Source organism: Leptopilina boulardi, unplaced genomic scaffold (assembly GCF_019393585.1).
Source record: "Leptopilina boulardi isolate dan_hultmark-lab unplaced genomic scaffold, ZJU_Lbou_2.1 LbouV2_399, whole genome shotgun sequence".
Taxonomy (NCBI): Eukaryota; Metazoa; Arthropoda; class Insecta; order Hymenoptera; family Figitidae; genus Leptopilina; species Leptopilina boulardi.
Window position 1 is genome coordinate 1,735,039 of NW_026137972.1, and position 25,980 is coordinate 1,761,018.

At 25.2% G+C, this 25,980-nt stretch overlaps 7 protein-coding genes and 1 long non-coding RNA gene across 9 annotated transcripts; 7 read left to right on the forward strand and 1 right to left on the reverse strand.

Moving 5' to 3' along the window:
- The first annotated feature begins 286 nt into the window (after nucleotides 1-286).
- On the forward strand, nucleotides 287-2,573 carry LOC127289051 (uncharacterized). Its single transcript, XM_051316806.1, has 6 exons — nucleotides 287-542; nucleotides 640-963; nucleotides 1,079-1,202; nucleotides 1,299-1,903; nucleotides 1,988-2,135; nucleotides 2,384-2,573. Exons 1-6 carry the CDS (start codon nucleotides 509-511, stop codon nucleotides 2,529-2,531), a joined length of 1,383 nt encoding a protein of 460 aa, XP_051172763.1. The 5' UTR covers nucleotides 287-508; the 3' UTR covers nucleotides 2,532-2,573.
- A 1,552-nt stretch (nucleotides 2,574-4,125) lies between these two features.
- On the forward strand, nucleotides 4,126-4,942 carry LOC127289126 (uncharacterized). The gene is made up of 3 exons (XR_007844122.1): nucleotides 4,126-4,295; nucleotides 4,368-4,402; nucleotides 4,834-4,942. It is a non-coding gene; the product is annotated as an uncharacterized LOC127289126 (long non-coding RNA).
- A 576-nt stretch (nucleotides 4,943-5,518) lies between these two features.
- On the forward strand, nucleotides 5,519-7,212 carry LOC127288955 (uncharacterized). Of its 2 annotated transcripts, none has more exons than XM_051316675.1 (2): nucleotides 5,519-5,929; nucleotides 7,068-7,212. In XM_051316675.1, the coding sequence occupies exons 1-2, from the start codon at nucleotides 5,579-5,581 to the stop codon at nucleotides 7,068-7,070; spliced, it is 354 nt and encodes a 117-aa protein (XP_051172632.1). In that variant the 5' UTR covers nucleotides 5,519-5,578; the 3' UTR covers nucleotides 7,071-7,212. The 2 variants fall into 2 exon arrangements, with proteins under 2 accessions (XP_051172632.1, XP_051172631.1); XM_051316674.1 differs by having other exon boundaries at nucleotides 7,020-7,148.
- On the forward strand, nucleotides 7,140-13,208 carry LOC127288953 (uncharacterized). The gene is made up of 6 exons (XM_051316672.1): nucleotides 7,140-7,305; nucleotides 7,603-7,989; nucleotides 8,065-8,194; nucleotides 11,941-12,467; nucleotides 12,764-12,908; nucleotides 12,999-13,208. Exons 1-6 carry the CDS (start codon nucleotides 7,263-7,265, stop codon nucleotides 13,120-13,122), a joined length of 1,356 nt encoding a protein of 451 aa, XP_051172629.1. The 5' UTR covers nucleotides 7,140-7,262; the 3' UTR covers nucleotides 13,123-13,208.
- Nucleotides 13,209-13,348: 140 nt separating this feature from the next.
- Nucleotides 13,349-15,956, forward strand: LOC127288954 (uncharacterized). Its single transcript, XM_051316673.1, has 3 exons — nucleotides 13,349-14,116; nucleotides 14,229-14,627; nucleotides 15,752-15,956. The coding sequence occupies exons 1-3, from the start codon at nucleotides 14,077-14,079 to the stop codon at nucleotides 15,895-15,897; spliced, it is 585 nt and encodes a 194-aa protein (XP_051172630.1). The 5' UTR covers nucleotides 13,349-14,076; the 3' UTR covers nucleotides 15,898-15,956.
- A 291-nt stretch (nucleotides 15,957-16,247) lies between these two features.
- LOC127288956 (uncharacterized) lies at nucleotides 16,248-17,906 on the forward strand. The gene is made up of 4 exons (XM_051316676.1): nucleotides 16,248-16,677; nucleotides 16,805-17,197; nucleotides 17,330-17,480; nucleotides 17,658-17,906. The coding sequence occupies exons 1-4, from the start codon at nucleotides 16,641-16,643 to the stop codon at nucleotides 17,827-17,829; spliced, it is 753 nt and encodes a 250-aa protein (XP_051172633.1). The 5' UTR covers nucleotides 16,248-16,640; the 3' UTR covers nucleotides 17,830-17,906.
- Nucleotides 17,907-19,210: 1,304 nt separating this feature from the next.
- Nucleotides 19,211-21,541, forward strand: LOC127288940 (lipase 1-like). Its single transcript, XM_051316657.1, has 9 exons — nucleotides 19,211-19,428; nucleotides 19,633-19,846; nucleotides 19,936-20,050; nucleotides 20,165-20,408; nucleotides 20,515-20,673; nucleotides 20,740-20,827; nucleotides 20,995-21,137; nucleotides 21,195-21,434; nucleotides 21,510-21,541. The coding sequence occupies exons 1-8, from the start codon at nucleotides 19,345-19,347 to the stop codon at nucleotides 21,336-21,338; spliced, it is 1,191 nt and encodes a 396-aa protein (XP_051172614.1). The 5' UTR covers nucleotides 19,211-19,344; the 3' UTR covers nucleotides 21,339-21,434; nucleotides 21,510-21,541.
- On the reverse strand, nucleotides 21,532-25,272 carry LOC127288937 (lipase 1-like). Its single transcript, XM_051316653.1, has 8 exons — nucleotides 25,152-25,272; nucleotides 24,761-24,962; nucleotides 24,487-24,601; nucleotides 24,147-24,390; nucleotides 22,369-22,527; nucleotides 22,184-22,271; nucleotides 21,979-22,121; nucleotides 21,532-21,908 (listed from the first exon to the last, which is right to left on the reverse strand). The coding sequence occupies exons 1-8, from the start codon at nucleotides 25,239-25,241 to the stop codon at nucleotides 21,747-21,749; spliced, it is 1,203 nt and encodes a 400-aa protein (XP_051172610.1). The 5' UTR covers nucleotides 25,242-25,272; the 3' UTR covers nucleotides 21,532-21,746.
- Between the last annotated feature and the right edge of the window lie 708 nt (nucleotides 25,273-25,980).

Genomic DNA, 25,980 nt, shown 5'->3' on the forward strand with positions numbered 1-25,980 from the left:
TGCTAATTAACGGGAAATAGTTATTTCAGATAATTAAATATATATGTAATTTTTAATATTGCAATTCACAATATTTAAAAGAGAATGGATAATTAAATATTTCTCCAGATTTAAAAATGCCTAACAAAATTGTTAAAAATAAAGTTGAAATTAATTAATTTTTAATTTAAATTTTGTTCTAAAATTTTTTTTCAAAATCAGGAATTTTACAAAAAAAAAAAAAATTTTAATTTAACTTTGAAACCTTGATTTAAAACAAAACGAAATCCCTTTACTGTTTTTAATGTCATTTACATCAATCATGAGAAAATTGCTCTCATTTGTCAATCAGTGATGACACATGAAGGTGAAGTTTGCAAAACGTCATTCAGTTTACATAAAGTTTCAGTTCAGAACAATAGGTGCCTAAAAAAAAAAACGTATTGCCATCAAGACACCTGTTGATATTAGCTTATCAAAATAAATAAAAGGAAAATTATTTTTTCATATGCAATTATAGTAAAAAAATATGTTTACGATTTTAAGAATAGTTTTTTTAATTGGTAAGTTTTTTTTTGAATTTGAAAATCATTTGGATTCATTTTTAAATAAAAAAAATTTTGGTTACTAAAAAATTCAATTTATGTATTTTCCCCTTAGCCGTTGCTAATTCATTAGTAAGAATCAATATTTGGCACGATAACTTGAAACAAATGTGTTTATCACAAGGAGGAAATTTATATCAGGAATTAATTGATAATCAAAAAAATTTATCTCAACATTTATCTAGTTTTCATTCAACAAATATTGAATTTTCAATTGGAATGGAAGCATGCCAAAATGATACAAATTCAAAATTAAAGCTAAATAATTTTTTTGATAAATTACAATTATGCATGGATGAAGAAAATCGTCTACATGAAGATCAAAAACAAATATTTGTGACAAAACTTTTGGAAGTACTTTGTCATCTTTTTCTGTTGGGTATCTTTCTGTTTTTGGTATTTTTTTTCTATCGATTGTAAAGTTAATAAAAATATTCATTTCGTTTTCATATCAATTAATTATTTAATTAAAAAAGAATTATGTTTATACAAAGGTGGAGGAAAAATTGATGACCAGTGTTCAATTATAACAGAAATTAATTTTTCACTATGTCGTCAAGCATTCCAGGAATTTCCAACAATTCTTTTGCCTCTAATTTACAGTACAGAAGAATGCAGGTTCAATAAATTTTTATTCATTTCCTTTATCTTATCTTCTTTTTTTCAGAAATTAGAATTTGTGTTAGAAAAATTATTATAACAGAATTGTTTCAGAGAAGCTCGAAAATTGTTAAATTGTTTCGAAACTGGAATTCGAATGTGTAATGAATCAACAAGAGAAGAATTTGAATCTGCGAATAATATTACATATTATACACTATATGATTGTCAAAATATTGAAATTATTGAAGAATTTCCAATTACATTCAATAATGATGGAAATATTTCCATTACAACTGAATCAGAAACAATAACAACAAACAAGGAAATTAATGACACTGATATTCAACAAATAGATGATATAAAATTAATTATTCAAAATCAACCAATGATGCGATTTAATTTTACAAAAACTGAATTACGTGAAAAATGCAATGAAAAAGGAAATGATTCATTAAAAAGTGTATTAGATTTATATACAGATTATTTAACAATTCATGCGGATAAACAATATTTAATTCGAAATCTCAAAGAGAAAGATAAATTATTATCAATGATTGAAGAAAATTGTTATAAAGCTGAAGATATTAGAAATAATTTCAACAATATGTTGAATTCTATTGAAGAATGTTTAGATGAAGATGATCGATTGGAGGATGAGAATAAAGAAATATTATTAAATAAAAGCATTGAAAAATTTTGTTCTGATTTGGAAAATCGTAAGATTTAATTTTTAAAATATAATTGCATATTTATTTAATTAATTACAAAAAAAAATAATAATAAAAATTGTATATACTTAGTGGGAAGCCTTTCGCCAAACGACAACGAATGCTTTCATGATTCCACAACATTTTATCAATTGGCATCATGTGGTAGAAACATTTCCATTGAGCAATATTATTTTGACAATCTTCCCTTATTATCTATTTCATCGCCAGAGGAATGCAAGTTAGTATTTTGTTAAAAATTCTTTTCAATAATAAATTACAAACTAAAATCAGTTTAATTTTTAGATCATTGTTTTTTGGGAGATTTTATGATCTTGTACTTTTTTTCTAATTAGAAGATAATTTTTTATTAATTTACTAATCAATAATAATTATAATTATAATAATTATTATTATTAATAATTATTATTTATATATTAATAATAATATTAATAATTAATTTTCAATAATGATTTAATTAATTTTTAGTAGTCTTCATAGAATGCAAAAATGTAAATTAAGAGTTCATGATATTTGTAAGAATTCAACAAAAAGTTGGCTTCAAGAACAATTCAATGAGGAAAGAAGATATGCTGGATGTGAAGAAGATGTTCATGAAATTACATTTGATGACTAATGTATTAATTGAAATTTAATAAAACAAAATTATTCCGGTTAAGACCGAAATTAGTATTATTTGTGTTGTAATGATGGAATGTTTTAACGATTATTAATAAAAAAAAAAAAAAAATAAATGAGACTTTACGCTGCAAACTAAAGGGAAATTCTGACCAAAGAAATCACCGGTGCAATGGTGACCAAAGAAAGTAAAAAATAAAAGATACCAGAACCGCGGATTTCGGTTACGAGCTCAAAAACGAATCCGTGAGAATTTTCGGATACGAGCACTTTTCGGTATCCGAAATCATCATAAGCTTGTAAATGCACTGAAACGGAACGGTTTCTTTAATCAAAAAAAAGTAATTAAATGGATGCAGAAACGATGGAAAATTAAATTAGAAACAAAAGTTAATTATTATTTATTAAAGAACCGTACATTTAAACAAAATAACAATTATTCTTACCAATTCTAACCTCTTCATTAAAAACATTGTGAAAATAGTGTATTGTTGGTAATTTTATCTTGCGATTCGGAAAATATGGTTTTCTGATTTACCGACACTGGATATTAACCCATTAACACCGAAATGTCCACAATTTTTAACTTAACTTCAATGAAAGAATTAAAACATATTAAAAGACCAATTTTTTAAAACTTGCTTGGATTCGCTTAAAACTCGTTACTCGGGGGTTTTTGGTGTCGCTGATTATGATTCTGAAGTCAGTTTTTAAAAATTCAAAATGGCGTATCCAATATGGCGGCCGACTTATTCAAAACTTAATGCAATTCGCTTGAAAAATGGTAATCGGGGGTTTTTGGGGTCGCTGATTACGAATTTGAAATCAGTTTTTAAAAATTCAAAATGGCGGATCCAAAATGGCGGACGACTTTTTGAAAATCTAATGCAATTCGTTTGAAACTTATTACTCGGGGGTTTTTGGGGTCTTTGATTACGAATCTTAAGTCAGTTTTTGAAAATTCAAAATGGCGGATCCCATATGGCGACCGAAAATTTTAAAAATCCACAAAATTTGCTTAAAACTTGTTACTTGGGGGTTTTTGAGGTCGCTGATTACGAATCCAATGTTAGTTTTTCAAAATGCAAAATGTAGATCCATTATGTGCTCATTGTAGTACAAAAGCTGACCAAAAGAGAAATTTTTTTAAAAATTGTTGAATTTTTATGAAACTTGGTATCTAGTGTTTTTTTTTGGTCATTAATTACGAATCCGTTGTTATTATCGATGTTATAAACAATTATTCCTTGAGTCAAATGGCGGATTGCAAACTATGATAATAAAATGAATTTAATTTTTTTTTACAGAAAAATTAATTTTTTTAAAAAATTTATTGTCTACTTAGTATAGTTTAGGAATTGATAAAGTAGTTATCATTTTTATCACGAGTTATTCTAACTAAAGTAAATAATAAATTTATTAAAAAGTAACTTTAAAAACCTGTACATTGTTATTTTTTATCACAAAAAAATTTAACTATTAAAATGGAAAAAGATAATAAAAAATATTATACTATGTTGAAGTCTTGAAAATAACCAGTTTAAAATAGATAAAATTAATGAAAAAAAAAAAATATGACGCAATTATGCGAGAAACTAAGTCAAAAGTATAAAAAGGCATAGAACGATTGTTTTTTTTCAATATATATTCTTCAAATTTCCAAGTTATAACTTCTAAAAGTCAATCATGAAAGTCTTCTCAACTTATTTGGTAGCAGCAGTTTTAGTTATTTGCTGGGCTACATTTGGAGAGGCGCAAATAAGTGAGAAATAATGTTTTAAAAATTATAAATTGAATGAAAAACGAAATTTACTTTTTATTATTATTTCATTAGGAGGATATCGCATGGATGAAGATGCTGAAACCGAAGTTAGTATAAATTTAAGTTAATTTAATATTTTTAAATAAAAATTTACTGAGTGTTTTTTCTAATTAAATTTATATGGATTTATAAACATCAGGTAAAAAATTAATTGCTTGTCAATTATTAATTTTTGATCATTTATGATGTTTTCACAATTATAATTATGAAAATGAACAATTATTTTTGTGTGTTAAAAATTCAATTTTAATATAAATCAACGTAATCACTAAATATTTTTTTTTCTATTTTTCATAGTTTTAATTTTCTTTGCATGTCTTATACTATCAAAATTTTAATTTACAAAAATCGTTTCTATTTCCAAAATTTTAAAAGTCATGAAAAATTTGGAACTGAAGTGTTAATTTTAACAAAATTTCAGTTTAAAATTTTTTATTCAATATTCAAAATATAAAATGAACTAATTTTTTTATTTTAGGTAAATGTGGCAGCTTATTAAAAATGGAACTCAAATTCCTTAAAAGAGGACACAATTTCTTTAACAATTATTTGTGTTAAAATGATGAAATAAATTTTTAAAAAATTAATTCAATTTATTTTTTATTTAAATTATTAAAAACATTTTCAAATATTTGTCATTCTCATTTTGATTTTCATTTTCACTGTTTTTAATTTTTACTCTCAATTTCATATTTACATTATCAGTGAAGTGAAAATGGAAATAATGATTCTAAACCCACGTAACCTTTTAATAATAAAATAAATTAACTTTAATTTTTTTTACAGAAAAATATATATATTTTTTTAATTTTCTATACTTGGTATAGTTTATGAATTGATAAACTAGTTATTATTTTTATCACAAAAAAAATATATTATTAAAATTAAAAAATATAATAAAATATTACACTATGATGAAGTCTTGAAAATAACCAGTTTAAATTAAATAATATTAATAAATAAAAGTATTGCGCAGTTATTTGAGCAATTAAGTCAAAAAAATACTATATAATTTTATTATTATAATTTTATTATTATATAATATTATTATTATATAATATACAACATTTATACTGTTTAAATAATAGTATAAAATGTGATATATGTGCAAATTGAAATATTACAAATAATTCAAAAAGTATTTATTTGTAGTATATCGTTTATTTACAAATTCCTATTGCCAGTGCGATAGAAATTTCGGATTATACGGGAGGAAGAAGAAAATGAAAGAAAAAGTTGAAATTCCTGAAGAGTATGTCGAGTTGATAAAAAATGCAAGAAATACGCCAATTATAATGATCGATGTAGCAAAACAAGAAATTAAAGATTATGAAAAGCTAGCTGATGTAGATAAGGAAATTAGAAACATAAAAATTAGTAAAGCTATCAAAATCAAGTACTATGGAAATGGCCATATTGATGTTTATTACGCGTATAATGAAAAACCTATAACGTATTCAATAATTAAAAATTCTTCGTGTTTTGAACAATTACAAAATACTATTCCTGATGTCGCTAGAGCTGTTGGAATATCAAGAGAAAAAATAAAAGACGTTAAAAAACTTTTAAATCACGTAAGTGATAAAGCTCGTTTGTTTTATACAAAATTATTTAATGAAACTGATATCAAGTAGTCTAAAAAAAAGGTAAAATGTTAATATTATAATATTAATCGAATCTGTGATATAAGAAATATGTTTGTTTAAAGTATATAATTTTTAAAACGTTTTTAGACGTGAATATTATTGTTTAGAAATCTGGAAATATTTTGTTTTTAACTATTTTTTAAAAATTGTAATTTTTAAAATAATTATATTTTAATAGTCGAAATCATATCGAAAATTAATAAAAAAAAATGAATAAAATAATTATTGGACAAATAGTGAGTGTATTTTTTTTATTAATTATTACGTAAAATTTTTAAAAGTTGAACTAAGCTCTTGAAAATGACCACTTCAGTGTTTTTTTTTTTGATCGCTGATAACGAATTCGATGTCAGTTTTTCAAAATTCAAAATAGCGGATCCAATATGGCGGATAGAGTACAGAATCTTCACAATATCTCTTTTATTTAGCTGATAATTGTTAATGCCTAGCAGGACGTTAGAAAAATATTTTTTTCTTTTCCTCCGTTTATTGCGGATGATTTTATATATAACCCTTGTTCCGAAGGGAAATAATAATGTTATTATATATAATAAAATATAATAATATAAATATAACAAAAAAATTTTATTATATTTCATTTTTAATAATTAATTTTTTTTAATTTTGGCTGAAGACTGATTTTTTGTATTTTTGAATATTGGTTGAATATTGGGCCAATATTGAAATTCCAGCCTTGGCATTGGTCTCTACACTCCCAGACTTGTTCCAATATTGGCTAAAATAACTGGTCCAATATTAAGCCAATATTCAGCTTTGGCAATTTCCCACTGGGTAGATATAATTTTTCAATTTTTTTATTTTTAAATGAAAACCTCACGTTTCTTTTAAGTAGAGCTTTTTAATGCCCTGTCAAAAAATTATGATTAGAAGTGTGTTAATTTAAAAATTGAATAATTCTATAATTTATAATTTTAATTTTAGAAAATTTATTTTAACAATATATAATATATATCCGACCCTTTTTATATCATTATCAATTTATCAATATTTTCTTTAGTTTGTAGGACTAACATGAGTTCCACTTAGAAATGCTTTGTAATTTTAGTGACCTTAATTACGTCACAAGAAGAAAATTGCCATAATTTGTAAATCAGTGATATTGACGCATAAAAGAGCTCTGTTAAATCGTCATTTTAGTTTAAACTACACTATACGTGAAGATCATCTCATATTTCGTTGTAAAAACATTTTCAATTATTGGTCACCCTTCATTTTGAATGTCAGTTTCGATAGTAAAAAAATGGAGACATCATCAAGAATTGGTATTTTCCTTCTTATGATTTGTAAGTAAATAAAAAAAATAATTATATAAAAAAAAAATTTTTATTCTTTTTCGTGACTGCAAATAAGTGAAAAAAGAGGGTTGCAAGTGAGTTTTAAAAAGAGAAATAAGTGGATTTTTCTTATCAAGTTCTTTATTTTAATTTGCAAAATTCATCTAATGCCAAAGACTTTCCAATACAATATTTTGTTAATAGTGCCAAAAAATCACTTTACGGATTATAAATTAATTTCTTATCATTAAATAATTTGCATATTGTTATGAGAAAATTATATTTTTTCAAAATTAATCATTACAGATGTTTTTGGAAGTGTAAATTGTCGAAGCATGCCACCAGTTCGTCATTATACTCTCGATAGACTAAATATTAAAAGAGCTGAACTAAAACAAATGTGTGATGCAAAAGGAGAAAATTTCTACGATGACATTCACAATAAACATATTTCTTTTACATTAAATTTAACTGAGAAATTTATGACATGGAAAAAGGAAGTAAGTCCCACTGATGATGTATACAAATTAGTTCAAGAGCGTTGTAACAAGGACATGTTACTCAAGGAAATGTTAAAAAAATTTATCGAATCTTCTCAACTCTGTGCTGAAGAGAAAGATCGTTTAAAAGGCGATAAACTGCAAGCGTTAACATCGAGATTGATGGAACTTTTCTGTGCACAATATACACATAGTAAAATGAAAAATTTATTGTTAATTTTAAATTAATTTGAAAATTATAAATACTTATTTTTTTTTTTACATTTAGGTCATGCCTTCTCGTCTGATGAAGGTTGTCTGGATTTGGTAACAAATGCTGCAATTGATACTTGCAAGGAAAAATATAAAACTGTTCAATTTATTCCATTGCCATTTATCTACAATAATAAAGAATGCAAGTAAGTTTGGATGATTTTAAACAATATGGAATAGTCTTAGGAATCAGATTCATTTTATAAAATACAATAAAATATCGGAGTTATTGATTAATAATCTTTAGGATTTGTAATTAGAAATCTGGAAAGTTCCAATTAATCAGATTCAATCTATCATTCTTTTTCTTATTGGACAACCAATTTTTATGCCTTCTAATTACTCCAGCCTGTCCGCTTCATCTGGGTCGGTGACTAAAACTCTGAATTTAATTCTTGGCGGTTGAGTCCAAAGACTATCACCTTCGTGTTTCAGGAATTTTTTAATCCAACGCTTATTTGGACCTCTTCTACTTTGATCAGCTAATCCAAGTCGCTGATCTTAAACGTGACCTTTCGAATCACCAACTGCACGTCCCAAAGTCTTCGATTACCTTTGTAGCAGGTGAATCCGTCTTAAGGCTTGTTTTCGAAATGCTTAGATAGGAACTAATTCTCGATTTATCAGAAATTATCCTTGATGGTTTCAGTCCGGTCTGGATTTTCAACCAATTTGGTATGGGTATAATAGGAAAAACATGAATAATAAATATTTTTCCTCCAATGATCACCAATGATCTTTCGAACCACCAACTGCACCTCCCAATGCCTTTGATTACTTTTGTAGTAGGTAAAGCTACGGTGAGATTATCTTTGTTAAAGTCTTCTCCGATTTTGATCCTCCCTCTTTTATAGCTCTGTCAGCTAACACCTTTCTATAACTGTTGTCTATGTTAATCTATTTGTGAAACTTATCTAAATCGTTAGCACTAATATTCTCCATTGATTAATACATTTTTCTATTTTCTGGAGTTAGAATGTAAATAATTAATTAGAAAATATATTATCAATTCTTTGTTGGTTGTTGTTGGTGGATTGTTTTCGGAATGCTTAGATAGGAAGCGGAAAGCCAAGGTATCTGTATACAGATTTTCCCAATAGTCCCTAAGCAAAAAAAAAAAAAATATTATTATTAATTATAATAATAAAACTAATTATTTAATTAATGAATTATAATAAATGAGTTAATTATTAAATTATACTTAATGTTTTAATTTTTGAAATATAATAATTGATTACGTAACTAATTGATTATAACTTATTATTTAATTAATGAATTATAATTAATGAGTTAATTACTAAATTACAATTGATTAGTAAATTAATATATTATAATTAATGAGTTAATTTATAAATTATAATTGATTAGTTAACTAATGTATTATAATTAATGAATTACTTAATGAATTAAAATTAATAATAAATGTGTTATGAAAGACAAAAATAGTCCGTTTTTCATTTAATAAGTCATATTTTCATTTTTATTACAAGTCATTGTATATACAATGACGTCATTGTTACACTTAGACGTTTCGGAATCTCACACGTATTCCATTCTCAATAATCTGTAAATTAATATATAATTATCATCTCACTGACATTTTTAACTGTTACATCGTTTCTATACTTTCCAACTTATACTTATACTTACATGGACATTTAACTAAAAAACTTAAAATGAAAAAACTTTGCCACATTAGGCGCTCATGCATTTACTTGCATCATGTATTTTCTTGTCAATCTTTCTATCATTGACCTGATGTTCCTATATTTTTGTTCCACGTACACACCGATTATACGCGATGTTAAGCATAATTGATTAAGAATTAAATCGACAGTATCAACAATCGTAAACAATTGTAGACAATATTGTTTTCGGAGTGAGAACAACTCAATGACAGGTTATGACTAACTTGTCCGATCACAGAGGGCATTTACGTAATCTTCCTAGTAGATGGCGTTACTGTTAAAAATATAAATTTTTTTTCAAGATTTGTTCAAATTATCTGTTTACATTATTTGTTAACATTAAGAATAAAGTTTTTATAGTTATTATTTAATTTCTCCGTATCCCTTCTAAAGTTTATCGAGTTTTTGTTTTTAACAATATGATACATTTCAAGAAAATTACGTTTTAACCAGTTATGCTCGGAACTTACTATTTTTACATTTTCAAAATCAAAAACGTGATCATTGCTATGAGAATGATGGACAAGAGCTGAAACGTTCGTATCTTTTGAACATGAATATTTGTGTTCATATATTCTTCTTTTTAACTTTCTCTTTGTCTGACCAAGGTAGACTACGTTACAGTCTTTACATCGAATTTTATAGATTAAACCAGATCTCTGAAGTTTAGGAGTTGAATCCTTCATGTTACGGAAGATATCATGATTATTATTATTTGACTGAAAAATAGCTTTTAAATTATAACTATTGCATATTCTACTAAATTTATTATAAGTGTCATGCGTATATGGAAAAACTATAATATTACCATTATCAAACGGTTCAATATTATTACCTTGATTATTTCGTTCACTATTGTTTAATTTAAAAATCCTACGTTTAATGTGTCGTGTTATAAATTCCTCTGGATAATTATTATCTTTAAGTGTGTTCGTAATGAGAGTTAGATTATCATTATGAAACCGCTTTTCAGACAATTTGATACCCCTGTCTACCAACGTATTAATGATACTTATTTTGTAATTTATGTGAGAGTTTGAGAGAAAATTCATGTATCTTCCGGACCATGTAGGCTTTCTATACCAGTTCGTTATAATTTTCTGATTTTCATTTATAATTGTCACATCCAAAAAGTTAATTGTTATCACTCCCACCTCCAATGTAAACTGAATTCGTTCATTATATTTATTAAATTCGTTCAGAAAATATTCTACTCTACTTTTCGGAATCAAAGCTAAACAGTCATCCACATACCGTTTATAGAATACCGGTTTAAAACTTAAATTTTTCAATACTTCATCCTCAAAGTCCTCCATTACCAAATTTGCAATGGATGGTGACAATGGGGATCCCATGGGTGTCCCATGTATTTGAGAATAAAATTTATTGAGAATGGAATACGTGTGAGATTCCGAAACGTCTAAGTGTAACAATGACGTCATTGTATATACAATGACTTGTAATAAAAATGAAAATATGACTTATTAAATGAAAAACGGACTATTTTTGTCTTTCATAACACATTTATTAGTATAAAAAACATAAGTCGAAACGAAAAATAACATCAAGAAACTTAAATGAATTAAAATTAATGTGTTAAATTATGAAATATAATTAATTACGTAACTAATTGATTATAATTAATGAGTTAATTATTAAATTACAATTGATTAGTTAACTAATGAATTGTAATTAATTAGTTAATTAATAAATTATAATTAATGAGTTACTTATTGAATTATAATTAAATAATTAACCAATTAATTATAATTAATGTCTTCAATTATGAAATATAATTATTGAGTCAACTAATTAATTATAATTAATGCGTTGAATTATTTAACATAATTAATTAGTTAATTTATGAATTATACTTTTTTTAATATATGTTCAATATATTTTTCATTTTCTGGAGATAGAATATAAATAATAATTAATTAGAAAACATATTATCAATTCTTTGTTGGTTGTTTGTTTTCGGAATGCTTAGATGGAAACTAATTCTCGATTTATTTGAAATCATCCTTGCTGGTTTCAGTCCGGTTTGGATTTGCAACCAACTTGGTATGGTTATAATAGGAAAGACATGAATAATAAAATTTTTTTCCTAATATTCTCCATTGATTAATAAATTTTTATATTGTCTGCAGATAGAATGCGTAAATAATTATTTAAAAAATATATCATCAATTCTTTGTTTTCAGTGATTATCAAAAATATTCAGAATGTAGATTTGACGCAATGAAAAGTTGTAAAGACGCAACAAAAACTGCTGTAGAAGCTGCAGACTCCATTATGTTCCATACATTCTATGGTTGTCAAAATATCTCAGTGATCCCTGAGAAAATAACAATTAAACGAAGTCTTGTTGATAATGATGATTTCATACGTTTCAATATAAATGCAGCGGAGTATAAAGAAAAATGTAATCGTAATGCAAATATGTCTTTTGAAAATATTCAAAAATCTCATACATCAAATTTAGTACAAATTATGAAGGAGCAAAGTGCAATGTTGATGAAAATAAAATTATTAGGAATCTCCGATGCTGCACAACAGGATGCAATGATTCAGGAATCATTCAGTATTAATCCAACTGTGAAAGGTGCACTCGAAAATATGTATGAATTAGTGGAACTCTGTCTTCCTGAAAATGAACGATTCTCAAGTGAAAAAAAAGCGAAAATCTTCGAAGAGAGTATTAATGAAATATGTTCTACGGTTAAATATGGTATTCCAATTCATATAATGGGAAATTTCAAAATGAACTAATTAAGGTGCAAACAGTAGTATTGATTAGTAATTAAAAAGAACAATTTTTTTATTATATCAATATTAAATTGTTGAACCTTGATGGATTTTGTTTAATATAGAATCGATTTCACATTGATTAGTTCACTTGAAATTCTCATAATAAATATATTTTTATTTTCCTTTAATTCTATTATCCGAAAAGATTCTCCGCAAGAGCCCTTTTCATATTTTGTTAAAATCTTCATTAAACCTAATTACTTTTACAATTTATAGGTGTGCGAACACTTGCATCCGGTAAAGGATGCTTTCAAGATTTGAATATGTTCATAAAAATAGCGTCGTGTGATACACGTGATCGTGTAGAGAATATTTTGTATTTTATACCATTACCATTTACACCTACAGCTGAAGATTGCAGGTAAGTAATTTTATTTGTTTTTTTGGCAGTTGCAATATTATATTATTTATCGGTGGTAAAATTAATAATTAATTAATTTATTTTTTATAGTTTAATCTTGAAAGTTCATGAATGTGAATTAAATACAGTAAAAGGCTGTGAAAACTGGACAAAAATTTCAATTCAGTCAAGACTCGATGAGGCGAACAAATTTTTAGGTTGTCATAATCGATAATTTATTAATATTACTATACTCTTATTGGAGAAAATATATTGTTTAATTTTTAACTTGTAGTTTCTAAATAAATAATTAATTAAAAATTTTAATGTTTAAGAGGAAAAATAATGAAAATAATTACAAGTATGTAATTATCTTTTTCCGATACAGTGGAAGGAAAACAACATTTTTTGTTTGCTAATTCCAAAACAGATTCAGATATATCATTTTTGATATTTAGTGAAAGTATACAATATTTGATTTTACCATTTAATAATTTATTTTTCACTGTTTAAATATTTACAGCAATTTATAATCATTATCTCTATAAATCAAAACAGAAAGTTAGATTAGAATTCAAGTGTTAATAATTATTACTGTTAAGATTAATGAGATCGTATTTTTTTCACATGATTGTTTTTTAAATGTATACAAAAAAAAATTCTTTTATGATTTTTTGAAAGACACACAGGCTTGGAATCTAAATTCAATGCCTGCAGAATTAATTAATAGTCAAATTTTTTTCTAGTTCCCTTCATTCCATTGACGAACATTATCCCTGATCAAAGCATTTTAAAAACTTTTTCTACATTATTTAATATTAAAATTTTCCTAAGCAAAGATTTCTTTGCTTTGTGTTTACTGTTAAAATTAAATTTGAAATTATATTAAATCTTTATATATAATTATTCTATTTATACTAATAATTAAGTTACACTTGTTCAAATATCTTTTTACTGACGAAGGTAAATAAGTAAATTTTCACCCAAAGAATAATTTATCTTACTCTTGAATTAAATTTATTCAAATAAGGAATTATTAATTTTTATCAATGTATAAATAGAACAACCAGTTAAAAAAAAAATTCCAGTATAGTTTTTGTATAATTAAATTTCACTTACAATTAGCTTATTGCTTTTTACCAAAAAGAAAGACAGGAAAATAACTTTAATTATTAAAATATCCATAACTATGCAGCTGCTTCAGATTTTTGGAATTACAATATTTTCTTGTAAGTTATTTTTTGTTGCTCTTATTAAATTTATTTTATATCTTATTATAGTTTTTAAGAATACTGACAATTTTATTAATAATAAATTATTGAATCTTTTGCTCACATTTAGATTTGATAGTTAGTGTTCAGCTTAATGAATTCACAAAACTTCGAACACATCTGAATATGACAAAAAGTGAATTTCATGTTAAATGCAATGCTAAAAATAAAGATATACTTATAGAATTAAAAAATCATTTTAATAATTTTAAAGAGACTCTTTATGAACATACAAGAGCTGCTAAAATGGAAATAATAAAAGATAAAGTAAATTATGGTGATGACGATTTGCCAGAAAATGTAATTCAGACACATTGTTTTCAAAATCAAAACATAACCGAGGAGTTGGAAAATATGTTCAATCTAGCACAAACGTGTTTAGAACCAGAAGAGTGTTTTAATGATTTAGAAAAGAAAAATTATCTTAGAATGATGACAGAGTCAACTTGTAGTTTCATGACTTTTGCAAGTAAGAATTTTTATTTAAGAATTTAACTCACTATTATGAAAATAATTAATTAAGGGCGTTATGTTTCGAATGTCTTCTTTTAAAATAAATATAAATAATTTCATATATTTTTCTAATGAAATTTAATTTTAATTAAATAAATATCTACCCTTCGGAAATAATAATCTTTTCTAATTTATAAGGTGATGAAGTTGTTCCTAATCTGTTTCTTGAATTTAATTCTATTAAAGCTAAATTGGGACAAAAATAGTAATATGAATTAATTAATTAACTTCACATTAATTATTATTTAATTAATTATAAATATAATAGTAATTATTTATTTATTAAAAAGTAAACAGCAAAATATTACTAAATTATTGTTAGTTCAAAAAAAGAGATTACTAAATTTGCAATTAATTCTTTGCTCAATTTGATGATTTTTTAATTTTACTTTGAATTAAATTAATTAACTATTGAATTTAATTATTTAATATAATTATTTTATTTAAATATTTTATATAATTATTTTATTTAATTATTTCATTAAATTAATTAAATAATTTGGATTAATCTGAAATTTTATGGAGAAATTAATAGTCGTGATTAACAATTTTGGTCATAAGGAAATTATTAAACTATAATTAATTAGTTATCTAATAAATTATAATTAATGAGTCAATATTTGAACTTTAATTAATAAGTTAATTAATGAATTATAATTAATGTGTCAAATTATGAAATATAATTGATTACGTAACTAATTGATTATAACTAATTACTTAATTAATGAAATATGAAATAGAAATAATTACTGAACTTATTAATTATATGTCAAATTATTAAATAGAATTAATGAGTTGATTAATTATTTATAATTAATGTATTAAATTATAACATATAAACAATTACTTAACTTATTAATTATAATTAATTATTTAATTAATTAGTTAACTAATTAATTATATTTCATGTGTTAAATTATGAAATATAATTAATTACGTAACTAATTAATTACAATTAAATATTATTTAATGAATTATAATTAATTAGATAATTAATGAATTATAATTTGTTCAATAAATTATATTAATTATATTAAATACGCTATTAAAAATAATAATTATTATTGCATTTATTCGCAGGTGTATTTCCATGCAGAATTGGTGAAAATAATGAAACAGTCAGTTACGAGGCTCCAATTGAAAATTGTTTGAAAAGATATTTTAGAGTCCACAGTGGAAATTATGGAGAACCATCATTTTTTTCGCTACCATTTGCCAAATCATAATTTTTAGTATTTTAATAAATTTATATTTTTGTAAATAAAAAAATCTTTAATTTATATAATTATGATTTTTTAACTATCTTATTTTATTTGGGTATTTATCGTGGAATTTTTAAAAACAATTAGAGTAATTGTTATATATATATATGTAAAATAACTAGTTAAATTTTAATTAATATATTTATAAGTAAAGTTAAATTTTAAAATCAGTATTTATTAAAAACGGAGAAAAATTGATGACAATAAATAATTAGCAACAGAACTGGTTTTATATTTGTTTTCCTGTTGAATTCCACATCCCCATGCGATCAAGAAAAACAAGACCGAAATAACTGCACTTGACATTGAATTCAAGGTCAATTCTGAATTTACTAAATTGTTAAATTCTAAATTTATTTAAATATATTCTTAATTTTTGTTATATAATATTGAAACTATGGAGAAATAAACATGTTTTCTAGAGTTGTATACATTTTTTTTTAATTGAATCACATATTAGAAAGGGGCTGAAATTTATAATGAGTTGATGTTAACCTTCCACGGAAATCACCTTGAAAAATCACGTGCAGAGAGGTTAAAATCCGGTCCAATGTTTATAAAAGAACTCAGTAGTCTTGAACCTCAGTTGAAATCCTTAGTTCACATATAAAACAGTTCCTTATCATTTTTTCGATACAGAAGAAAGTTTCTTTTTAATTAATCTAACATTGTTTAACTTTATTAAATTTTTTCTAATTATTCTAATAATGTTAAGATTTTGTGTTATTTTTGGAATTTTTATCAGTAAGTTAAATTTAGTAATTAATTATTTATTTAAATGGCGGTCTGACAGACCGGGAAAAGTATTAACGTAATTTTTATCACTAAACAGCAATTTATACAATTTATTTTACATGTAAATAATTTACAGTTTTCGCTGGTTCAACTCAATTGAATCAATTGTCTTTCAAAAGGGAACGTTTCAATATAACATTAAATGAATTAATTAATCAGTGTTATTACAATGGAGGAAGATTTATGTTTGATCAAATTTTATTGAATCTCAAGTCATTTAGAGATTATCGAAATAATTTGCTAATGGATTTAAATACCGTCACTTTTGGATCACCAGCTGAAGGTGATTATAAATCAGTTTATTGGATTAATCAAATTTGCGAAACAAAACCAGAAATGATAAATATATTGCGAGAATTATTTGAAAGTGTTCAAAATTGTCTCAATGTGGAAACACGTTTAATGAAGGATGAAGAGGAAATAGTTTTGAAAAATATGTTAACTGGTGTTTGCCTTCAATTAGAATTTGGTAAGTTTGTTATTAATTGAAAAAAAGATTAGAAAATTAATTCTATTAATTTTTTAACAAAAATCAAAATTTTAGAAATAATGACAAAAAAACATAATTTTAATTCAAAATATTTTTTATTTCTTTTCAAAGAAAGAGCATTGTCTACTCAACCTGAATGTTTAAGAGAATCCATGGCATCATTGCATTCACCAACAGATGAATGTTCTTTGAGTTATCCAAATTATAAAACAGTTTACACTTTAGAGCCAATACCAATTACTTATTCAGAAGAAGAATGCAGGTTTGTTTTTTTTTGGTATTATTTATTCAACATAAAAGAGAGGAAGAATAATAATTTTTATACGATACTGGAATAGGACATATTCCGATGCGATGTGTTAAAAATTATTATAAATAATTAAAAATAAAATTACGTAAAAATGTTTGTCAAATTAAAATTGTTTTTTTTTCTTTCTAGGGATTTTATTAATGCCGCTGTATGCAGAATTGATCGTCGAATAAATTGTGATAGTAATTTAAAAGCTATAATTAAACATCGATTTAACATGGCGCTTGGATTAATATATTGTGACACAAATCCTAGATTATCACCAAAATATTTTCATAGGATTTATACTAAATTTTTTTAATATTACAAAATAATTTGCACGACATATTGTAATAAGAAAGATATTTATACTTAATTTAATAAATTAGTTTCAAAATATCTATTCAATAATTTAATTTTCCTCTATGATTTTATTACTTCGATTTTAAGGGGAGCAACATTAGGTAGGTTTTTAGGCGCTTTTCATTAAATTTTTTTTCGAAAATTATTCAAATGAAATAATCCAATTTCCCTTTCCTTGGACAAATAAGATTCAAAAATTAATTTTTGCATTCAAGTCCAGTCTGGAATTGCAACCAACCTGGTATGAATATAATAGGAAAAACATGAATAATAAAATATTTTTTCTAATATTCTCTAATTAATTATCTAATTTAATTAATTAAAGAATTATAATGTATGTGTTAAATTATGAAATATAATTGATTACGTAACTAATTGATTAGTTAAATAATAAATTATAATTAATGAGTTAATTATTAAATTATAATTGATTAGTTAACTAATGTATTATAATTAATGAGTTACTTAATGAATTAAAATTAATGAGTTAAATTATGAAATATAATTAATTACGTAACTAATTGATTATAACTAATTATTTAATTAATGAATTATAATTAATAACTTAAATATTAATTTATAATTGATTAGTTAAATAATAAATTATAATTAATGAGTTAATTATTAAATTACAATTGATTAGTTAACTAATGAATTATAATTAATGAGTTAATTATTGAATCATAATTAAATAATTAACCAATTAATTATAATTAATATCTTAAATTATTAAATATAATTATTGAGTCAACTAATTAATTATAATTAATGTGTTGAATTATTTAACATAATTAATTAGTTAATTTATGAATTATACTTTTTTTAATATATGTTCAATATATTTTTCATTTTCTGGAGATAGAATATAAATAATAATTAATTAGAAAACATATTATCAATTCTTTGTTGGTTGTTTGTTTTCGGAATGCTTAGATGGAAACTAATTCTCGATTTATTTGAAATCATCTTTGCTGATTTCAGTCCGGTTTGGATTTGCAACCAACTTGGTATGATTATAATAGGAAAAACATGAATAATAAAATTTTTTTCTAATATTCTCCATTGATTAATAAATTTTTATAATTTCTGCAGATAGAATGCGTAAATAATTATTTAAAAAATATATCATCAATTCTTTGTTTTCAGTGATTATCAAAAATATTCAGAATGTAGAATCATTTCCTAATGAAAATGTTTTCTCGATCTATAATGTCTTTTCGTAAATTTATACGTCTATTTAACTAAATGAGCATTACGTACTTTGATGATAATAATTTTTTTTCTATTTCCTTGTGTATGTTTATACAGGTTTTTTTTCATGTGTCAGTATTCAATACACAAGGTAAAAATAATGTTACCTTTATCTAAAACTTCCTGACGATAGTTGAGTTCGATTTTTTCCAGCCTTGTCTTTAAACTTAGGAAAACAAATAATAACTCATTCTATGTAAAGTGGACGTCAAAAAAAAAGAACATGAAGAACTCGTGGTTTTTAAGCGTTTTTTGTATCTCCATAATTTGTATAGCCAATTCTTCTGAAGATGCCACAACAATGCTTGTAAGTGAGGGAATTTTTAACATTAAAATATTAAATTTAATATTAATTACATAATTAAAGAAAGTGTTTTATTAAATTAATTTAAAAGTTTGTATATTTAATTCAAAATTAATAAATAGTTATCAGTGTTTTATCGTTGCCGAAAAATTTCCTAAAGGAAAAAAAATGGTTATCTAAAAAATAATAATTAATTAATTATTTAAGAGAAATTTTGTAACTAAACGAGGATATCCCTTTGAAACCTATCATGCTAACACAGACGATGGATACATTCTTGAATTACATCGTATACCAAATGGCAAAGCAAATAATAAATCCAAAACAATTGCCAATTTAAAAAAGCCTGTTGTATTTATAAATCATGGTCTTGCTGATAGTTCTGCTGCTTTTTTGTTCGCTGCAACAAATCAGTCTTTAGGTAATATTTTATTTTTATTTTATAACATAAGTATAATTTTTTTTTAAGAAAATTTGTTTTTTATTTTCTAACAATTTATTTGCGCGTAGCCTATATACTAGCTGATAATGGTTATGACGTTTGGTTGGGTAATCATCGAGGAAACAGATTTAGCAGAAAACACAAAACACTCACTTCATATGGATTTAAATTTTGGAATTTTAGGTAAATAATTTTGATTATTTTCTAATTAGTAAACTTGATTTGGATAGCAGTTTATATTGAATTTTGGTAATATTTATTAAAAATTATTTTTTATAAGCTTCTTCTATTTATTAGTTTCCACGAGGTTGGTTTGTATGATCATCCGGCTATGATAGATTTTATTTTGAAGAACACTAAACAGAAAAGATTATTTAACGTGTGTCATTCAGAGGGATGTACAGAATTATTTGTCATGGCATCGCTTAGACCGGAATATAATAATAAAATTAAACTATCCGTTAATCTTTCACCTTCAGTGCTTTATGGTCATTCACCTCTAATTCTGAGATCTATCTTCATGTTCTCGTATTTGCTTCAGGTAAATAAAAAAGAATTCATTGAAAAACGTAAAGAGAAAACTTTACAAATTTATCCATTGATGAATAAATTTAATAGCTTATCCGTTAATAAATTTTAATTTTTAGGAAGTTTTCGGTCGTTTAGGTTATATAAAAGTATTGGATAAAAATTTTATTACTACCCTAATAACACGTTTGGTCTGCAAAAAAGGTTCAGTTACAAATTATATTTGTTATATTGCAGTGTCTATTATACATGGATTTGATTGGTTTAAAACAGACGGAGTAAGTATTTAAATCAGCTAAAATATTAATTAACAAAAATTAACAAAAACTTTTTAAATTATTTAGAATTTGTTATCTCAATATTTGGAAATTTATCCCGCTGGAACATCAATTAAGGAAGTAATTCATTATGGATTTTTATATTTTTATCCAGGTTCGTATTATTAATTAACTTAATTATTAATAGTGTTAATTTATCTTATTTTACTGGTAAATATAGAACTAAATAGGAAATTCATAATTTTTGTTGTAATTCCAACATGATTAATAAAATTAATTAATTCCACTATTACATTTTTAATTTATCCATTTCCTATAAAGGTACATTTAGACAATTTGATTACGGTGATTGTAGAAATAGAGAAATTTACAATTCAACAATGCCTCCAGAATATCCTCTGAAAAAGGCAACTCTACCAGTTGTAGTATTTTACGGAGAGAACGACAATATGGGTGCTGTAAAGGTATGGAAATTAATGAAAATGGTAACTAGTAAATAATAAATACCTCCTTTCTTTCAGGATGTTCAACAATTCTCAAAAATGATACCCAATGTAATCGAGGGGAAATTTCTTCAAAGTTTTAATCACTTAGGTTACTTTTTACGTGCGGACATAAAAAATTTAGTTTATAATAGAATTCTTGAACTTTTTGCAAAACAGTGAACACTTATCTACTTATAAATGAATAATAATTTTTAATTAAAAATAATAAGTAAAACTGTCGAAATGTTAAATAGAAAATTATTTAATTTTTAATTATATATATCAATTAATTAATTTATGTAGATCATGAGTTCCCAAGAACAGCTAAAGATAGACAATTCACATAAAGATTGATAATAAATGTACAGACTAAAGTCAGAAAAAATAAATAAATCCTGTAAAAAAAAACTCAGCTATTGATTATCATATTTTATCTTTATAAAACGAAAATATTGAATTTTTTATTATGGGATTAATTTTATTGGTTGGCAATAAAATCAATCTTGAAAAAGATTTCAATTGACAAGACTAAAATTGGATTTGGCGTTCGTAACAATAAGAAGTTGAAAAAAGGATAAAAATAATGATTCAATATATTATCTTCTTTCTATAATTCTCCAGTAGTTGCAACATTTCTTCGTAAACTTTATTTCGTACATTGATCCCAATTAAAAAATCAAAATGATTGAACCCTTCAATTAATTTGGTATAAGTTACATTTGGAAGTGTTTCGATCAGAAATTCAACATCCTGCAAAAAAAGTTTTGAAACAATTTTGTAAAAAATAATAATTAACTATTAGCGAAAAAATTGTATATACCTTAGATGGAGCTAAAAAATCTTTGGAGCCGTAAAATATTGCTACAGGTAGAGTAGCTTTTTGTAAAGGATATTTCGGTGGAAGTCTCGAATTATAAACTATTTCGTTTATCTTACGTCCATAATCATATTGTCTGAATTCAGCTGAAGAAAAAAAAATTCTACTTAATAGCTATTCGATTCTTTTTTTTCATAAAATTAATTACCTGGAGAATGAGCTCCGAATCCATAGTGAAACAGTTGTTTAGATGATCCTCCGGATGGAAAATATGTTAAAAATTTGTTATAAACATTCTGCAAAATTGTGATTTTATAAAATTCTCTACTTAAACTATACAACGAGTATTGTAAATTTAATTTTATTTTTTACACTGATAAAAATGTTTCTTACTTTATCTGTCATAAAAGAACTGAATCCTGCTATTGAGTTGATGATAAATATGCAAATGTGTTGAGTAAACATTTCCTTATGACAAAAATAATTAGTCACTACTCTAAGCCAAGTAGATCCATCTAAGGCATTGACGTGTCCAAATTTTTCAAAAATGTACTAAACAAATTTTTAAATACATTTGTACCTCAATATTTCAGTCAGGAATATGGTAGATCAAAAAGAGCAAGCAAACAGAGGGATTATTAGCCAGTGACACAAGGAGGTAGGAGGACAACGCCGCTTTGAAAGTTCTTCAGATTATTGTGGAGGAAGATGAAGGGAAATTAAAAGTTTTATAAATCCTACTGATCCGAATTGGTACAGGATCAATGTATGCTGATGTTTCGGGTAAGCTTCGCAAGGATATTAATATGGACGTCAGTCACATAAGAGTAGTAGAGGAAAGGCATACTAAGAGACTTTCTGATTAAAATCGGAGAAGACTCCAAAACAGAGACTTTTACTATGGAGATTCAAAAAGCGATTGACAGCATGAATAGAATGTAGTTTTAGATCGAAGGGTTACACTGGAAATCCACGACCTGAATTATCATAATTTTTATAAGAATATAAGCAGCATGAGATAGATAAAAGGAAGAATTTCGAATTAAAATCGGAGACGACTCCAATAAGGAGGCTTTCACCTCGGAGATTCAAAGTAGTCGAAAGCATGAGTAGGGGTTCAATTAGTGGATCCAATGATTACACTGGAGATCTGCGACCTGGATCATCATAAATTTTAGGAGAATATGTCAGTCGTAGCAGCACAAAATCAATAAAAGGAATACCTCCTGATTAAAATCGGAGACGACTCCAATAAGAATGTTTTCATCTCGGAGGTTCACAAAGTGGTTGGAAACATGAGTGGGGTGTAGTTGGTGGATCCAATGGTTAGGCTGGAGATCCGCGACCTGTATCATCATAAATATTAGGAGAATGTGACAGACGTAACAGCACGAGCTACATAAAACGGAGACTTCTTCATTAAAATCAGAGATAAATGCAATAAGATTTTCACCGCTTAGGTTACCAAATGAGTCAGAAGCATAAGTAAAGTGGATTGAATGATTACACTGGAGATCTGCGACCTGGATCATCATAAATTTTAGGAGAATCAGTCGTAGTAGCACGAGCTACATAAAAAGACCTCCTAATTATAATCGGAGACGACTCCAATAAGAAGGCTTTTACCGCGGAGGTTCGCAAAGCATTCGAAAGCATCGTATCAGTAAAGTGAAGTTGAAGAATCGAAGGATCACACTTGAGATCCGCGACTTGGATTGACTTACCCAGAAAATAAAATTCCCGGAAAATAAGGAACTCGGAAAGCCAGGATGCAGAAAAATGATGGTCCTAAATCCCAACCTGGGTCAATAGATGAAACTCGCGATTGTAGTAACCAACTCAGAGGTGGCAGACAGGCTGGAGGAATTGGGAAATGTAAAGATACATTCCAATGGAATTAACTTTTGAATCTTAATCATATGTTAGAATAAATATTCTACTAAATAAATAATTAGGTAAGCTTCCCCTGGAATTTCGTGGAGTTCCCTTGATGATCCGGTGGAAGTTTTCAATCAGGCGGACATATGCAAATTCTTTAATGCTTCCCTGAATGATTCCAGGGAATGTTCTATAGAATTCCACAGATTGTTCCATAGATTCATAAATCTTCCACAGTTTTGAAAATATATATTGTACTCTGTGGATGTTTTAATATTATTAAAAATACTTACAGAAGCAATGTGAGAAAATGAAGATCCAATTCTTGCTAATCCAGACAAGTGTTCCAAAAATATTGCTGGAGCTAAATTAACAGCCAAGTGTATTTTGTCATTATATTCCGTTCTAAGTGAAACAAGAACAAATAATTCTGTGCAACCTTGGGAATGACAAATGTAGAATAATTTATTGTTTTCAGTATGTTGCAAAACATAGTCCATCATTGCTGAATCATCATAAAGGCCAATTTCGTGCCAGCTTTATGGAAAAATTAAGAAATTTTTTGTTTAAAAACAAAAAGTTGAAAAATTATCCTAAATAAAAGAAATGGTTAAATTTTTCTCTTTCCTGTACCTAAAATTCCAAAATCCAAAGCTCGATGAAAGAAATTGGGAATGATTTCTACTAAATATACTTCCTCTACTATTTCCAAGCCACACATCATATCCCTTATCAACTAATAAATAAGCTACAAAAAAAATTGTTGAATTTTCAAATCCAAAATAGTTTAGAATTAATCTTGAATTAGTATATTCCTCTAATTGAGTCATCAGAATAAATGACAACAAAAACTGGAGTTTTCATAAAATAATATGAATAAAAAATTAACATTTAAAATTGCTCATACCTAAAGCTCGTTTTGGACCTGTCAGTAAAAAAAGCACTGAACATTCACCAAGACCATGTTTTACATAAACAGGATGTTTTTTATATGTGCTTTCATTGCTTGCACGACTCCTGGGAATTCGGTGCATTTCTAAAATGTAGCCATCTTCAGTTTCCACATAATGTGTTTCCAATTGATAACCATCATCATTCACTAAATCTTTCTGATATTAATTTTTAAAAAATCAGTTTTATCATACAATTAGTTTATTAGAATATATTTGTTCTACTTTTTGAAACTATTTTTTTTCTAATTTATTTTTATTGAAAAATTTTTTTTTATCTTCTAATTAATCAATCAATTAATCAATGTTTTTTTAAATTGTTTTCAACTAATAAATAAAAAGACTTACGACTTTTTTAGCGTCATCAATAGGAACACTTGTGGAAAAAAATATTCTTTCCAATATTATCAGTGTGGATAATAAATAATTTAATCTCATATTGTTAAAATATGACAAATGGATTTTGTTGTATTTTGACTATTTGCAAAAAAAAGAAAAGAAGTAATGGTTATTGATTTAGAATAGAAAACAACTTTGTTTTCAAAAATAAAATTTAATATTGTACACACATTAAAAAAAAAACAGTTTAGTGTTGAGTAGGTCAAGTGTTTAATTTTTTGTACTGTTTAAAAAAGAAAAAAAAATACAACCGAGCATTTCTTATCTTTTTTTTCATATCGGGTCAAGTTTTAAGGCTTCCTTGTGCTCTTTTGACGTTTATTACTTTTTTTAACACTCCAAAAAAATAAGTACCGAGTACATTTTTACGGATAATGAAATAAAAATATTAAAAAAATTTTCTTACAAAAATAATAACTTATACCTTTTTTTCATTCATTAAAATAATTTTTAATTATTTTAGAATATGACTAATTATGGAGAGATCTTAGTAGCCCTTCTGACATTAATGTTAAAGTAGTAATCTACATACAGGGGCTCTGGTAGAAAAATAATTTTTATTTTCTTCTTAAAAAAAATAAATTAAAACTAATTTTTATTATAAATTTTTTCCAAATATTATTGTCAAATTATTATTTTTCACATCGCATTTAACAGTAGGATCAACAATTTTAATTTTGTCGGGAACTTTATTATTAAAATATTAAATGGATTGATCTAAAATTTTGTGAAGATGTCTAAAATATGACGAGGAACGTCTGTTATGTGCTAAAATTGT